This window comes from Patella vulgata, chromosome 9, assembly GCF_932274485.2.
Source record: "Patella vulgata chromosome 9, xgPatVulg1.2, whole genome shotgun sequence".
NCBI classification, from domain to species: Eukaryota; Metazoa; Mollusca; class Gastropoda; family Patellidae; genus Patella; species Patella vulgata.
This window is the reverse complement of record NC_065887.2, coordinates 20520410-20538304: the sequence shown is the minus strand read 5'-3', so window position 1 is coordinate 20538304 and position 17895 is coordinate 20520410. Positions and strand designations below refer to the sequence as shown.

The 17895-nt window shown below is 36.3% G+C and overlaps 1 protein-coding gene across 4 annotated transcripts in view; it reads left to right on the top strand.

The window, feature by feature from the left end:
• The window catches only part of LOC126831747 (carbohydrate sulfotransferase 11), a 42314-nt gene extending 33060 nt beyond the window's left edge, over positions 1 to 9254 (top strand). The window contains exons 1-6 of one of the 4 annotated variants that reach the window (XM_050562400.2): positions 1626 to 1678; positions 2674 to 2773; positions 3243 to 3327; positions 3631 to 3661; positions 3826 to 3923; positions 5017 to 9254. In XM_050562400.2, coding sequence (XP_050418357.2) covers positions 3660 to 3661; positions 3826 to 3923; positions 5017 to 6245 — 1329 coding nt within the window. In that variant the 5' untranslated portion in view covers positions 1626 to 1678; positions 2674 to 2773; positions 3243 to 3327; positions 3631 to 3659 and the 3' untranslated portion in view covers positions 6246 to 9254. Of the gene's footprint in view, positions 1 to 1625; positions 1679 to 2673; positions 2774 to 3242; positions 3328 to 3630; positions 3662 to 3825; positions 3924 to 3953 lie in introns of those variants that run through there. The other 3 variants (XM_050562399.2, XM_050562398.2, XM_056103150.1) reach the window with 3 other exon arrangements.
• Positions 9255 to 17895: the final 8641 nt, after the last annotated feature.

Below are 17895 nucleotides of genomic sequence, written 5' to 3'. Positions count from 1 at the left end.
TGTACATGTGTAGACAATTGGCTCTAATAAAAACAGCAGTTTTGTATTGTTTCTGAATATCCCCTACTTTTTTGAAGAGTATAGAAAGAGCAACTGGGGGGCGTTTTTCTTTTTATTTACATAATTGACAGTTTGAGGCTATTATCAAACTTAAAACATAGCACCATAGAGATACAAAGAATGGATAGTTTTCTAAAAGAACAAGCCACAAAATAATGGATATATTCTTAAAACAATATGCACATGCTCATGACTACATGTGACAAAACACTCCAGTCATACAAATACTCGGGGGTTTGGGTTGCACGTGCGTGCTGTATCATAAAGTCTGTCATTGAGTCAACTGGCGTGGTTTCGATTCCCCGGTTGTACGTGACAAGGACTAGGGTCGCCTGTCCAACCTCGTGGGTTTTCTCCGGGTCCTCCGGTGTCCTCCCACTGCTAAAGACCCCTACGCGCAAGCGAATTATTGAAATAAAATTAAACCATATGTTAATCCCGAAATGACCTAGTTTGTGTCGAGTGAACGTTAAACCCCATTTCTCTCTCTCTCATACAAATACTCCAATCATACACAGACAGTCCAAAATATTCGACATGGAGACATGTTTATAACACAGTCGAAAACAAATATTAATAATGAGAATATATTTGATAAGCATTTGGATACTGATTACATTTGGTAATGGGGATCACGTGGCTAAGTGGGTAAGATGCTAGCTCGCTAGCCTGGAGGTGGGGGTGTTCGATCCCTGCATTGGCCGAGAAAGTTCATCCAGATTTTCCGGCGTGGTTCTCCCTTGTCAGTGATGCAGAACGGAGGGGCTGACAAGGAAAGCTGCCTAGTCGTTCGGATGGGACGAAAAACCGAGATCCCGCGTACACATTGGCGTGCACGTAAAAGATCCCTTGGCAGTTGGAATTCGATATAAGAGTAGGCCGTAGTGCCGCTGTCCGTGCAAAATTTCCCTCATAGCACACAGTATGGCGTATGCCCGTCTTCATTAGCCCAGGTTAGGAGCAGAACAGTAGGACGTTAAACTCCATTTCATTTCATTTCATTTCATTTCATTTCACATTTGGTAATGTACTCGATATGGAAGATAATAACCGTAAAAATTGTGATGTTCTTGATATGGGGAATAATAGCCGTCAAAGTTGTGATGGAAAGGCTGTTCACGAAAATGATTTAGATATTGATAATATTCTTAGTACTGTGGTTAATATGGAGGGTACTAGCCGTCCAAATTTTGATTTGAAATTTAATATATAATCTGATATAAGTGACGGGACACAGGATCAAAGGCACAAACCAATTCACGAAATTCGAACTCAACTGTCATTATGGTGTAACGGTGATATACTTAAACGGTTTTAAGCATAGTTAAATCATATAAAATTAAAGATTCTGAAACATAAATAATATCAATATATACTTATTCAAATAAGTAATAAGTAAAAATCGACTCTAATCATGAAATAGAGTTAATTCACCTTGATGATTACCCTACTTGACATTAAAATTGACTCCCTCTCCCAAAAACTACTAAATTATTTCAGGCACATACAAAATATGATCAAGGCAGTGTAAGGCGAGTAAAATTGAATGTTTCCCCTACAAATAAATAGCATTGCCTATAACATACGACACCGTGCCTTTGTATGCAACGATATCAAAGTAAGTATACTGAGACGAGAGTAAAAGCTGTTAATACAAATTTAGGAATGTTAAATATGTGGCGAAATGCAAATTTGTCACATTACTGCTGAGCAGTGGCAGACTGGTCAGGTTGTCAGCTTGCCCAGTAACAAATGGGACCCTGAGGAAGTGGACCCCCTTAGACATTAGACAATATATTCAAAATATAAATTATCAAAAAATATAAAGAAAACAAAACCGGGAAACTTCTAATTACATCCTTTTAAGTTTCCACTTACATATTTTTTGAAAATTTAATTTATTCATTTTAAAAATTAAATGATAGAATTGTATTGGTGGGTGGGCCCCCTTTGTCTCCTGGCAGCCAATATTTTCAGACCCAGCCCGCCACTGCTGCTGAGAGATTGCTTGTTATTTTGAAAGACAGTAACTGATCTTTAGTAATTGCCTGAGTGACCTCGATAAAACTCGAAATCAACTTACTTGATATCGGTTTCCGACATAAATTTGAACACCAATTGCATCTGCACAAATTGAATTGAATTACCACCGCAACTATGAATATATCTTATAAACGAGTCTATAACCAAAGTTTATATATTCCAATGCACTCTGCATATTTTTAATTAATCTACTGCGATCTAATTAATAAACGTAGCCCCATTTTGTATTCACTGTAATCTATTTTGCCTATGCAAGTTCGCCAATAAAATACCGTGCACGGGACCACAACTGACTAGAGAAGGCGGACATGTATTGTACACTGCCAACGTGTATACGGGTCCTCTGTTTTCGCCCCACCCATACGAACAACTAGACGCTGTTCCTTGCACCAATGACAAAGAGTAACAACGCCTAAAAAAAACCCGACAAAATTTCTTGACCAACACCTGTCACGTCCTGGTTAGCAAGCCAACACCTTACTCACCGAGTCAACGCGGCTTCCGAGATCAATTACTACCAATAATATAAGCATTTGATAACGTTATTCTCACTTCCAATTTATTTTGCAGATGGTTTGTCATTAGCGTTTGTGACTAGTCTGTTCAGACCAGTTTCCCGGTTTGTCTCGTGTTCTCGCGAGTCAGACTCGTGTCAAACATTATTTGTTACGTACGTATCTGTTCCAAGGAAATAACAGTTTATTAAAGTTACGAATACAGGATTTATCATTGCTTTCAAGGGAATCAAATGAAAACCAATCGTGCTAGATCAAGGTATTCATATGAAAATACATGTTAGAATGTTGAAACAATTCTAAGAAATACAATTACTGTCTGTGGCCCGTGTTTTTCCAGGTCAATTACTAAATTTTATTGAAACAATGGTCTTACTAATAAAATAAAACCAAGTACGTGGTATTTTGACAAACTCTAATGATCAATGTTATATCAAAAATATTGTATTGACTCAAGTAGAACATATGTCACCAGGGCTCTAAGAGAAAATCATTTTTCTAAAACGATAAAAACATCATGGTTGCATAAACCTTCGCAATGACAAGAATTCTTTACATTCATCGGGCAATTTAATGCAGCAAACTCTCAACATCGACTAATATCCTTTGTTTTTTATTTTTTAGGGCAAATCCTCAGTGGATATAACGAGATAATTCTGCGCAATTGACCCTAGGAAGTTTTATCCCAGACCAGTTGTAGATATAGAAGGTAAGATTTCATGCATCATTGGTATCTCAGCTGAAAAACGCTCTAGTAGTGTCTTGATAACTATATTCATAAGCTAATCGTAGCCTGATAGCGGAGTTTATCAGCCCACTCATTACATATGAGCAATAGACTAAAATTTAAATCAGAATTCATCAGGTTTTGCTTTTAAGTCAATAATAAAATATAACAAAGCCATAAACTATTCTAGGGAGTTGTGGGGGTGTCAGAAAATAACGGATAATTTGTGTTCTCTTATCGTTTCTCTTTAAACTATAACTCATTATTTTTAATTATTTACTATAGCTTGCAAAATCGTCTTAGGAATCATAACAATGTAAGTATATATTTACAACATAAACACATGTTTATGGCTTTAAATTTTACAAAAAGTTAGAAATAAATATAGATGAATTTGCAAGGAAAGGTGACATCGTGTTTTTTTGTGGTTTTTTTTTGTCATTTTTGAATATGAATTTTCATTTCGTTTTTCTATTGTAGGATAAGACTTGCGTCCAAATCGGCGAGTTTTGTAATAGTAACCGCAGTGGTAGCTGTATGGATTATCTGTGGTTTTAAGAAGGGTAGTATCACACAATGTAAATGGCATTATTTAAATTCAATTAATTTGTTTTATATATAGTCACGATTTTCAGACGATTTGAAGACTGATTTGTATTTGTCGCAACCACCCTGTTCGATGACTCGTAATCTCCACTACAAAAATCTATTGAATAACTAAATGAAAAAAGACCGAACTAACTGATACGTGAAACGTCGAGTAAAAAGAAAACAGAACAAAAACCCATACACTGCTTGGAATTTACAAACACCGATCGAAGTCTTTGTGACAAAGGACGATAGTGTCACAAGGCCTCCAAAAGACTATTCTGGTCCTTTGGCCCCGTGGACATTAGTATGGCTTCCATATCTCGAATTTCACGTTACTGTTATCTATATGATTTTATATACCAGTAACACAGCAAACCACATACATGGTTTAAAAACATTTATTATAAGTCTGAATCTACAAGATAGTCTCCAGGAACCCAGGCTGATGTAGTTCTACAATGTGTGCTGATTTGTGGTTTGGGCAGATGTTTGACAGGCTATCCCTACCCAAATATTGATTCTGGTGGAAAGGGACGAATGATGGGTGCGATATTTGTATGACAATATATTCCGATGTTTATTTGTAGAATACCTAGCTAATTAACCCAAATCTAGCTGTACAAATATACCGCAACTCATTGTAAATAGTACGTGCAATTCACTCCTTTCAGTCAAGTTAGTTTCGACAAATAAGTCAACGTGTTAGTGGTCTATTGCTGTTGGGGCGGTAGAGGCATGCCTTGGACAAATTTTAATATTTTAGCAATATTTATGGGTTATCTCAGAAGACTTTGCGTGTGTGTGTGTGTGGGGGGGGGGGTCAACTACAACCCATAGAATCGTTGCAAGATAATGGGTTGAGTTTGGTATTTATGTACAGACAGGCCCTAAAACACTCAATTTAGCCGCTGTTATAGGAGTCCAAAATGCTTTACCAAATATATGACCAAGCAAGATGAAGACTACACATCCTCCCTATTCCCATATTCTAATTTTACGAGCTATTTAATCATGTCAACAACACATATTCACGTTTATATTTGATAAATTGTTTTCACCCATTTTACTCAAATTTTACAGATGTTTTCAGCAATGGACGCAAGAATTTCCAAGAGCCGATACACCACTTTAGTTCAGAGAGTAGACTGAGTTTGGATAAACCCCTCGAATCCACAGTCACTAAGAATCTAACTAGCGGAAGTGCGTTTCGAGATAAACATAGCTGGACCACAAAAGGCAAAATGTTTGAATCCGACTCGGAATCTGCTTATCAGACAGAATCCATTTACAGGGATAGACTGATACTGGTGAACAGAACGTGTCGTAACAGTGCGAAAGTCTCAACCCATTATACCTTTTTTAGTTCAAGTAAGCACGGTCTCTCGTATTGCCAAAGCCCAAAGGTAGGCTGTACTCACTGGATTAACATTTTTCGCTTTCTCGCAAACGCAACTGGGGATGTGTTGTATAAGAGTCCATTTGACATTCCTAGAATGGTAACGCATTATGGTAGTAAAAGAAGAATGGAATACAATATAACATTAGATAAAACAATTAATAGCAACTTTAAATTTATGTTCGTCAGAGAGCCCTACGCGCGCTTGTGGTCAGCCTTTCTGGATAAATTTTTTTTGCCAGATTTTTGGAGAAGTCAAGGTATTATCATTCAAACATATTTGAAAAAGCGTAGGGACAGTTGTGCTAAGGGTATAAGCTTTGAAGAATTCTTAGAATATATCGTGTCCAAACCCCCATCCCAACTAAATGCGCACTGGGCTCCTTTTAGATACATCTGTGATCCCTGTGACTTCCATCCAGATTTTATTGGAAATATGGAAACCTTTATACAGGATAATAAGTATATTCTGGAAAAGTTTGGACTTGCTTGGATAGCAGATGATATTGTTTCACGCGATCATGCCATGCAGGAAATCAGGATGTTGAGTGAATACAATTTCAATTTACTGAAAGTCTATAAAACAGAATGTTTAAACGCCACCTCATTGTCAAAACTTCTATGGAAAACATTCCAAATAAATGGTTACATTGGTTTTAATTCTATATTAGAGGAAAGTAAAAACTCAAACTGGAACTGTGAGACATTCACCAACAAAGTCCTACAACAACACAAAGCGGACAAATTAAGTTCCCAAAAGGCCAAAGAGCAAAAACTCGTTTATATGACAGCCGCTTATAGACGTGTTCCTAATTCTGTTTTGATCAAGTTACGAAAACTATATAAAGACGATTTTGAAATGTTTGGCTACGACCCCGAGTTTATCCCGTTGAACAGTCCATCTCTATTATAGACTATTCCTGAATTAAGAATAAATTGCATAACTATTATTATGTATATAAAAAGAGAAAAGTTTGTTTGTTTGTGGGATGGCTAGGAAACCAAACGGTTGACGTTATAAATTTTAAAATAAATTGCACAACTATTATTATGTATATAAAAAGAGAAAAGTTTGTTTGTTTGTGGGATGGCTAGGAAACCAAACGGTTGACGTTATAAATTTTAAAATAAGCCATAACAATAGGATTTAAAGGTGCTTTTTATTTTGTATTTGAAGCAGTAGTTAAGGATGAAACTGACAATTAATGTTATGGGGATTAATAATAACATATCACACCTTTCTGCAACCGCGGTGTAAAAGAACCATTGTCTGTATGGTCATGTTCAGTATCCCGGTTGGTGCAGAAAAGTGTGACGTTAAAACCCATTTCATCTATTTCCATAACTTTCTAGACTGGCTCATTACCTTAACCGAAAACTCTTTATTTTTCTGACAAAGTCTTTACTCAAAGTTAAGGTTAGTAAATATAGTGAGATGAAATGTACTATTTCTTTAAATAGATTATTGTAAATCTCGTTTAAATATAATCTATATTCTGAATGATGCGACGATATCCTGTGGAAACGATGTGTTCAGTATCGCGTACCGCCGATCTATTTTCTTATACATCAACAATTGAAATCGAGATGTTCGATGAACACTTGAAATAAGCCTTTGCAGTTGGAATTCGAGGAAGTGTGTGCGAGGAAATACCTCTTTCCGTGGTAGCGGGAATGTATAAGTGACCTTTGGATACGTAGAATATAACTTTTATATGTAGAAAATAGTCGAGTATACGTAAATCTTAAATCTATATCTCCATACGTATATCGACATCATTGCGGGCTGAAGAAATGTATAAGTCAGTAGATATAGCTGTGACTAATAATGCATATCATTTTCAGGTCGATATCTAAACTATTTCCAATAAATACTAAAAAATCTTTTACCGAACTAGCCCTCTTTCCTCGTAATATGTTTAGTGATTTGGCCCGGGTTGGCCTTATTTTAGAGATCTAAAAAAAAAACTACATGGTTAATCTTGCATGACGCGACCAAGAAATGCACATAACTTTCGTTTTCCCCCAACTGGCGGAATTATCTCACACCGGTTCCAGAAGTGGAGGTGCTCGATCGTAGATTTTGGTTTGTCTAACAGTAAGTCGTTGGGCGGCCAAACCATACTTTCGCAGCGTTAACTTCATTTCGGCCAACTTATGAGAAAACACTATTACCCCCGGGACAGTAGTAACCAGAGAAAATTAAAAATCCTCCTAACAACACATCCAACATCATTCTCGTTTTTATATTTCCTGACAGACAGACCAATGGACAATATCTTGCTATACTTATTCTTTTACTTAAACATACATTATGCAAGAGCTGAATCTGCATATTGCAGGTCTTTCTTAAGGCCTGAAATGTCATCTAAATTATTAATTAACTTATCCAGACCATAATCAACTCTCGATGTTTGCGATGGTTATTGGATTATTCATGATTTAGTCATGAATTGGATAATCGAGACTATGTTTTTTTTATTGGTTCAGTGTCGATCAATTTGACTGAAATTTTCAGCAAATTCAATTTACATTACCTAATTTATAACTATTATAGTGAGAACTGCCAGTTCTTTATCTAATCTCCCATAATGTATCTTTAAAGGAAAATGAGGGGGATCAATTTTTCTATTATTTATAATGCTATACACTCCCAAGCATACAACGCCTAAATCACGCTTAGTACATTTGCCTCTGTATAGATTTAGATAAACAAACAAAAACACCTGCGAAAATATTTAATTGCGTGATGACAGATTTGGTAGAAAAATGTATTTTAAGATGAATTGAGCGCTTTAAAAGATTTTTGGCTTGTGCGTCAAATCTTGTTCGCCAGGTTAGTTGAAATTAAAGAGTTCATCGCTATATAAGATATAGACGTTTTAAAGAAATGAAATGGGGTTTAACGTCCTACTGTTCTGCTCCAAACAGTGAGTTATAATGGAAATTTACATGCACGCCAATGTGTACCCGGGAACTAGACAGCTTTCTTGTCAGGAACTCCGTCCTGCATCACTGGAAAGGCGGAACCACGCCTGAAAATCTGGATGAACTTTCTCGGCCAATGCAGGGATCGAACATCCGACGACCAGGCTAGCGAACCAGCGTCTAACCCACTTAGCCACCGTGACCCCGTGTGTTAAAAAATTCGTCCCAAATACATAATACAACGTAATCGTCAATTATATCAGATCACTCACACAACTGCAGAATGAGTTACGTAACTGAACGGCAGGCCGGTAGGCAGCCCGGGGGAGGGGGCAAGAGGGCAATGCCCCCCGAAAATATTTTGCCCCCCTCCCCCCCAAAAAAAGTTTCCGGTCATAGCTCTAAATTACCTACTGTAGACTGTGCCCCCACCCTAAAAACGTCACTGTCCCCCGCCGAATGGTTCACCATTTGGGGGCCTCGGCGCCTCGGTGAGTAAGTTTACTATAAGGCATTCAATCTATTTCATATAGAACTTTGCAATGTTGTTTTATCCTTCGCAAGACAAGCTATTTATAAGCGCCGCATGTTTATTTTAGATGAAGAAAATTGTAGATTAAATATTATTAACTTGTTTAAAAATATTTTAAAAGAGAATTTATACAATATTAGTAATATTTTAAAGAATAATATGTCAAATTTTATTGATAAGTTCATTAAGCCGTCATTCCTTATAATATATGAAAACAATGGAAGTATTAAATTAGATTTTTGAAAAAGTTGGTATATACACTCGACTTTTACTTTGTAAATTACCCCTTTTAATTACTTTTAATGTAAACACTGTAAATATTCATGTGTACAGCTATAAACCCAACAAAAATATGTTTTAAACCTTACCTATTAACTCTGTCACATGTATAAGTATGTTTAGTATATTTTTGTTTATTCATGTATGACATGTCTGTATATATTTTAATATCTGAATAAATATATTTACAAGAAAAAAAAAAGTCGCTGGCTCACTAACAAAAAGGTCCGGAGTTCGACCCCGGTATTATCCGAGAAATTTGCCTTGAATTTGTCAAGCGTAGTTGTCGCCTGTCAGTGATGCAGGACGGCTCCGTCTGGTGAAGAATAGTGTCTAGTTGTTAAATACAGAAAGTGGAACAACGAAGTTTTCAAATTGCAGAGGGCTTATTCTATCGGGAAATTCTAGCTCGTACGATTCCAGATGTGAATATTTGGAAACATAAGTCTGAAATTTTCTAAACAGCATTAACCATAACATTACAGCAAATAATATTTATATCGAATGTTAATCCATAACTTTATTTGTTATCAAGACCAAGTTGTTCAAAGCAGTAATCTCAAATCCCACAATTATGTAAGTGGTGAGTGTTATTGTTTAAAGCAATTTTGCACTGAATTTTCATTGGGATAATTCAAGTAATCTTTTTATCACGCTGAAAGAGATTTGGTTTGGTAGATGTAAAATACATCCAACGCCGTCCATGATGTTTATAAAGTAGTCCGCTACATTAGAAATTATATGAAGATGCGCCGTGCATTTTGGGTATAGCAATTTCTGCGAAGAATTTTTTTTACAAAGATACACCCACTTTCCGCTGAAATTGGCAAATTTAATTACACCAGCCAAATATTTTGCATATATCCTGTTTTTAATGCTATGCATTGATTTTGGCCTAAACATTTATTCCATTTTCTGAAAATTACTACCGTCCAGGTAGGTATTGTTTCGTTTCATTTTATTTCGAGGTTAGCGCTGATTATCTATCATATATTTACTGACACAGCATGGTACTGACACGGCATAACATGAAATAAAACATTGTTTAAAGTAAGTTAGAGCTGGTTATTCTGCATGTTTTATGACACCACTAGAAACCGACAGGTACACAGCTTGTTAACTGTTCCACATACAAAATATATACAATATCCAGTAATGACATTAATTTCATTCCAATATAATATACACTTGTTGTAAGTACGTGTGTTTAAACATTTACAAGGTGGTAGTAATAGCTATTATTAGCCGTATTCCTTTAACTACATTAGCTATACTGTTAAAAGTTGGATTTATTCAGGCAGTGACATTGTTTAAGGAATAGGGATGCAGATTATACAGGAAACATCCCACTAATTTCTTCCGCTGTCTCGATAGTCTCCAATGTAGTTCCTTCAATCGAAAGTCTTTGGACTAGAACCAAAGAAGTTTGTTTGAATTATCATTTTCTGTCGGGTTTTGGTGAATATTCATGATAACAAAGGCGGAAGGATAAGAAAACTAAGACATTATATGTACGTCGGATAGTTAATCTTTACCAGTAGGCTACTTCAAATTTGTGTAAATTGGAGCCGGAAAAAGAGACAAGAATTAACATTAAAGATAATTGGTGACCGGCATCCATATAGTTCGTCTATAGTACCCCCCACCCCCTCTCTCTCTCTCTCTCTCTCTCTCTCTCTCTCTCTCTCTCTCTCTTTTCTCCCCTTTTGCATGCCCATTTTTGTTGATTCTTTGGTCTAGAATGGACGAAGAGGGGTTGAATTAACATTTTCTGCCAGGTTAGTTACAATTTTTTTAGTATGCTACTTCAAGGTTGTGCATCTCAAAATTTGGTGGTTATTCTCATACAAATTTTGGTGCAAAGACGTTACCATTTGATTCTCTGTCTGTATTGAAAAGCATTCAGCCCATGGGAAACGTTGAAGTCGGGCAAAGAGACGAGAGTTAACATTGATGTCAATGGGGAAATTAATGGTGGTCTGCCTGCATAACTAAATCGAGTTATTTCCCCTTGATTTGCGGTGTGTTAGTGCTAAATGATAAGGCCAGCTCAATTTTTCGTCACAGGACTAGCGCTAATCCCCAACCCTAACCCTAACCCAAGGTTTTGTGAGAATTCAACATAAAATCGAGAAACATTTTATCCAATTATCTTTAAAACTGAAAAATCGGGCAATTTGTATATTAACTTTAGAAGTAACAATTATTTCCTTTTAACATCATACCATTAGTATATTAGTTTTGGCAGTGCAATAGTTTTCAAAATCCGCAGTTACTTTTTTTTAACATTCAGCATTTTTTCTACAATTTCTAATCTAGTTTTTTTTTTAATTCCTAATTTTTGTTGTGGTTTAATTAACAAATAAATATCGGCAATGGTAGTCCTAAAGACAAATATTTTAATAGGTAATTATCAAGGTGAATAATGGTGTACACTTGACCATTGGCATTGTCTACATATCTACTCCAGCGATGTCAACAAACCTATTGTTGAAATTCAACCACCATTATCTTACAGTTCTGAACAACAACCAGTAGGATTATCTGTAGTAATATGGTCGTTGCGACATTGTTTTAAATTTATACACAAGGAATAGAGAAAGGAATAGATGGTTTAAACAACATTTTTATCTATACAAATTATTCTCTACTGTCAGTATAGTAGCTATGGTATGGGTTTATCTAAAACGCAAATTACTTGTTTATGAAAAAAATGTGAGAATAACAGGAAAGAGGTTCTAAGTTCAAGGATAGATTGTGTCAAAAAACATGTGACGGAAAATTACGATTGCATCATTTGGCTTGTTTGACCAACCAATCTCTATACTTATTTACATGATATTTGACCAATTAGATAATTGAAAGTCAAATCCTAAAGCAACAAAACGATCATATTGGTGTTCGATTGCCAGACAGCAGCTTGATTCCAGAAGGGGAAAGATGTAGTAATTTCTATCAGCAGACTCGCCCATATTGAGTCTGGCTGGCTAGGGTTTGAGAATGACTTTAGTATTGTAATATATACTGTAATTCTAGACGATCACAAGGCTACTAAGATATGTTGTAAGAAAATATGCATGGGTCGTACGTAGGATGTGGCGACCGTTTTAGTACATGCCCGCTCTTCACGCCAGACAGAAGACCCATGGTGCTACCTATCCTATATTGCCTCATGAAACATATGTTACTCTATCCCAACTATTTGAATATCCCCATATACGGGATTTCAATTATTTACTCAATAGACCAATCAGACATCTGTTAACCAAACTTGGGTTTAGAAAAAAAAACATACTTTGGTTTAGAAAAAAAAAACCCACATTCACTTAATAGCCCATTGACGAACCAAACTTTCTCTCAAATAAGAATGCAAACATTTATTTATAAATCAACCACCGAGACACATATCCTTTCCTGAGATTGTTGGATCCGAACGTATCATAAACATATAATGTAAATAATTGTTAACAATAAAGAACCAGCATATAAATCAAATTGTAGCACTAATTAGAAATTTCCTCGTTTGTGATTGGTCGAAAAGTGTGGTCGAATGGACAATAAACCCCCTCTAAATTATCAAGGCGAATTACTGCGTATAAATATAACAGTGTACTTTTTTTCATTTTTGTGCTCAATGATCTTCCTCAACTCAAATCTTTATTGGCAAATATCTTCAAGGAATTCTGCACACATGACTATCACACCATTTTCAAACATCATCTTTTTATGAAATCACATCTCTGAAATACATAAAACAGTAGAAAATCAGTCATAAATTAATTAAAACCGTTTTCAGGTATCCAAATATATTCGTAACTAGGCAGTGACAGTGTCAGTAGGCCTCTGTTTTCTTTTTTCATTTTGGTAGGCGAGCTTCACTCACCAATTTTTATTAATCAGGTGGTGGATTTTTTTAAAAAATCATGCTTTCAAAATCTGACTTACATGATCTACCTAATAATAAGTCATTAGTCACAAGGAATCGCTTGAGAATACAATGAGGGAGTCGAATTTACAGCAAAATAATTTTTACAGGTAATTGCTAATTTACAGCAAAATAAATACATTAGTGTTTAACTCAACCATATCTGATTTGCCTATATTTATATAGCCTAAAGAAAACACGGTGGCGAAGTGGGTAAGACGCTGGCTCGCTAGCCTGGAGGTCGGGTGTTCGATCCCTGCATGGGCCGAGAAAGTTCATCTAGATTTCCCGGCGTGCTTCCCTTTTGTCAGTGATGCATGACGGAGGGCCTGACAAGAACAGCTGTCTAGTCGTTCGGATGGGACTGAAAACCAAGGTCCAATGTACACATTGGCGTGCAGGTAAAAGATCCCTTGACAGTTGGAATTCGATATAAGAGTAGGCCGTAGTGCCGCTGTCCGGGCAAAATTTCCCTCATAGCACAATGTATGGCGTATGCCCGTCTTCATTAGCCCAGTTCGGAGCAGAACAGTAGGACTTTAAACCCCATTTCATTTCATTTTGATAGCCTAAAGGCGGATTGCGTCCATTATTATTATTATTTTAATTAAAGATAATCGACGCATTAGCTTCTGCTTTCATTCAGCTACCTGAGTACAATCTACAAACGAGTCTACATGAAGGTCACAGTAATACCTTCCCAAAAGCTCAATTATATAACCTATCCGACCGATTTATTTGGATACTTTTTATTCTAATCTAGCCATATCCAAGCCCATCAGCCACTTTTCCACCCTTACGGTGGGTGTTTAAAGTGCAGTTATTTTCTTTTTGTTGAATGTAATCCTAATCCAAGATGTTTTCTGCGCCTTTAAAGGGCACACACTTTCAGCCATACCAGAACTGAAAAAAATAATATTTCGTTCCAAAAAGTGGTACCGAACTGTCAAAATTGTAGTTTTTGCTAAATTTATGTCAATAAAAATGAAAATGACATTTTGGACCATGGAGCATATGAACTTTGTTTTATACAAATCGGACAATAAATAATCAATCTAGGAGCGAAAAACTGAATTAGCCAATGGCGGCGAAGCAAAATTATCTAGACAAAAATTGTTGACATTTTTGTTCAAATCAGACGGCCCCTTTAATCCTTTGAAAAATACCATCAAAAAATATTCATAAATAAAAAAGTGTTTTTGTAAAAATTTAAATTTTCAAAATTTGGCGCCTAATATTTTCGAAGATTCGTCGAAATCGAAAAACAAAAGTAGCATAGCTATGTTCCCTGTCTACGGCTATGTAAAAATGCACCATAAAGTAAAATCCGATGATTATTGTTAATATTACGGCAATATTTAAAAAAAAAAACTTCGGTGATTTCGGACATTTCGCATTGTCGCAGAACTTTAGAAATAGCTTTAAAATTTAAGTCAAACCCACTTTCCCAGTAAATTCGAAGTCATCTAATCGATCCGACAAGTAGTTTCTGAGATATTCTCAAATGGAAAACTAATAATAATAATAAGAAGAAGAAGAAGAATCCGAACAAAAACAATATTGTTTCACGCAAACTAAGCAGTATGAAACCGTAATAATAATCCGAAAAAAAACCGATAGTGTTTCACACAAGCTACGCAGTAATGACAGGTTTCACCGGTGCCACGTTACTCTTGAACTGACATCACTTCCCTAACAACGAAAACGTTAAACAGATTTCCACATTTGCATTGCACATGTGTTTTAAAATGAAATGGGCGCAGAATTAGCCAATAAATCCAGCAATATCAGTTCCATTTATTCAACGAAGACTCGGCACGATGACATCACTTCCATTTTCGACAAAATATTTAAATTGGATTACAGAAAAAAACACTCTGATTGTCCTTTGCATGACAGACATTTGATTAAAATTTGAACAGAATTAATCCTTTATTGAAATGCGAATAATCTTAAAAAGTGATACTGACAAAATTGGTTATTTCTCGGCACGAGAAGACATTAGAATCACTTTTTTGATATCTGTATGATCATATTGATTCATATTATTTGTCCATTGAAATGGTTGAAATTTGGTTAATTTGAGGCTATATGAAACAGATATTTTAAAATCAATACTGAGATTATTAGTTTTGTAGTAGATCCGCCACTGTTTGTGCAGTTTATAAAACAATAACGTGACATATTTATGGCTATACAGTTTGGGATCGGGTTTCTTCGCAGTTCTTTTTAAATGCCTACAAGTATAATGTCGAATTTCTGTTAAAAGTGAACGTTAGCCGTAAATCAATTTTGTCGTCCCATCCGTACGACGGTGCTGCTTTTGCAAGCATCTCCTCGGAACTTTCTCGAGATCAAACCCGGGAACTTCTGGTTGGTTGCTCTTCAGATAAAAATTCTTGCTGTCAGAAAGTCACAATCCTTAAATTTAGACGGACGAACGGTCCCGTGTCATATACTACGGCACATTTTTAAAACAATACAAACTGGGCTTGTGAATTGTATCATTAATTTTCACTTGTCTGGAATTGATGAAATAAAGCTAGAATGTATTTAAGTCTGTATAATTTGGCTCAATGACTATAGTTGTACCTGGTGTTAGCTATCTGAGAAGCATTATAGTAGGGTGACCCACCATAAATAAATATCTCCAAATATCTCGACAATTACGCCACAATATTTATATATATGCCAAGCCTCAAATCAGTTTCACACAATTATAGTCACTAAATAAACGATCATGTTGTACTTAATAAGCTATGACCATTAATCATCTATAAATAATAGACTGAAAACTGGTTCCAAGTTGCGTCCATAACATCCAGACACTTTTGAGTAAAAGATAGGTTACGTGCCCTTGTTTTGAAATTAGTCTCGCTTAACCAGTCTATCGACCATTCTACGTCTGATTGACAGGTCGGGATAATCAAGACTACTTTTTTACGAAACATAACAGAAAGCTAGAACAAGAAATTGAATTTAGAAATAAGCACTTTAGACAACTCAACAATTGTTTTAAGAAACTTGTAAAAGTAAAATGAAACTACTGCTAGTATCATGTTCCTGCTAAAGAAAGTGATTCAGAGATAGTATTTGTACTAAACCAAAAGATGCCGCTCTTAACGGTACAGTTAATGATAAAGCAATTTAAAAAATAAAACAAACGTAATTACTAAAGCTGCTGTAATAACCAAGAAGCTAAATTTTACTGCTATTCAAAATCGTCAACAATAGATTTTTTACGGCTGTAATAGTTGATATATTTGTAGAGAATTGCACGTGCCATGGCTATTTATCGACTCAAAGCGAGTGCGGGGTAGTCAGAAATCAGTTCGAGACACGCAACTGAAGCGTGCACATTTAGCCGTGTCGAGACCAACTTTCTGTAAAGTGCACGGGTCATCCTAATTATAGCCACATTATCTTTAATGTACAATATTTGCTGTGTCTTGTTCCCTTCGACAGATCCCTATCCAGGAAAACTCCAACATTTTTGGCTGAATCGGAGAAAGCTATATCTGAGTCTCCGATCGTTATGAATTGTTCATGTATGTATGATCGCTGATGTTTAGTGCCTATTAAAACCGCCTCAGTTTTATAGTATCAAACCCTGCTGATAGGTCGAGCAAAACTATGGCTACACATCTTCCATTATCTACCGCTACTCGAAAATCATTTGCTACCCTTATTAAGGCGGTCGCTATAGAATGTTTTTGCCTATAGGCTGATTGCAATTTGTCCAACAGTCCGCTTAATTAATAAGTCGCTTATTTATGGCTTTCTCATTTTTTTTTGGAGTTGAAAGGAAGGTTCGAGAATGGTCGATAATTCTTTAACGTGTTAGGATCGAGCTAATCTTTCATCAGTAAGGAAATGTAGAGGTTTCGAGGCTAAGGTTGACTATTGAAGTGATCACAGGAAGTAGAATATCAATATGTTGAATAACAATACTCGCTGGCACAGGGTCCAAGAGACAGAACTATTTTCCCGATTTCATCATTCGTGAGAGGTTCAAATAGACTCGCAATTCTCATTATTATAACCCGACTGTGTTCCCAGCAAGCCAGAATGTATTTTTTGTATCTTCTTATTGAAGAGGGTATTGAAGGAGGACGCTAAACAGTCGTCATCTGGTCCTTTTGGTACAATGGAAACTTTTGTTTTTCCAAGGAGTGAGTTGATTAAAGTGTGCGTGAATCCTCCTTGGGTAGCTCAAGTTGTTCCTAGTAACATCTGCGCTTAGCATCAGATATGGCATTGACGTTTTTCGCGATAGATCTGCCTGTGAATCTCGAGTCCTGATTTCCGCAATGTTCGCTCAGCTTTAGAGCCCCGCAATTTGTTTCTGGAGCGTACGTCATGAACCGTGCGTTAAAGATAGCTTTATTAAACTTTGTACGACCTATATGGTAGAGATCAGTTGTGACTCACGGGAGCCACACTTCCTGAAACCATGCTGACTATCACCCAAGATGCTGTTCTTGTCGAAGTGCTGCATTATGCTGCTATGCAATATATGCTCCTGTATCTTGCATTTGATGTCGGTAAGTGATACTGGCCTGTAGTTGCCTGGCTGATGTCTGTCCCTCTTCTTGAATATTGACACTACCAAAGCTTCCTCATGGGGACTATGCCTGAGTCGAATGACATCCGGAAGAGTTGTGTAAGGGCAGGCCCGGTTGCATAATAGGGCTTCAGATTCATTAGAAGTTTCAAGTGTGTGTACACCTTTCCAATTAAGTTGATGGGTGCCATGGTGGGAACACTGCTTGGTCCTATGTCTGGGATGGTTGTTTTATTCTCTGCAGTGAAAGCTGATTCAAACAGTGAATTCAGTATCTTGGCTCTTGACTGTGTGTCACTCTGTATGTATGAATCCACCCTCCTTTGTGAGTGGTG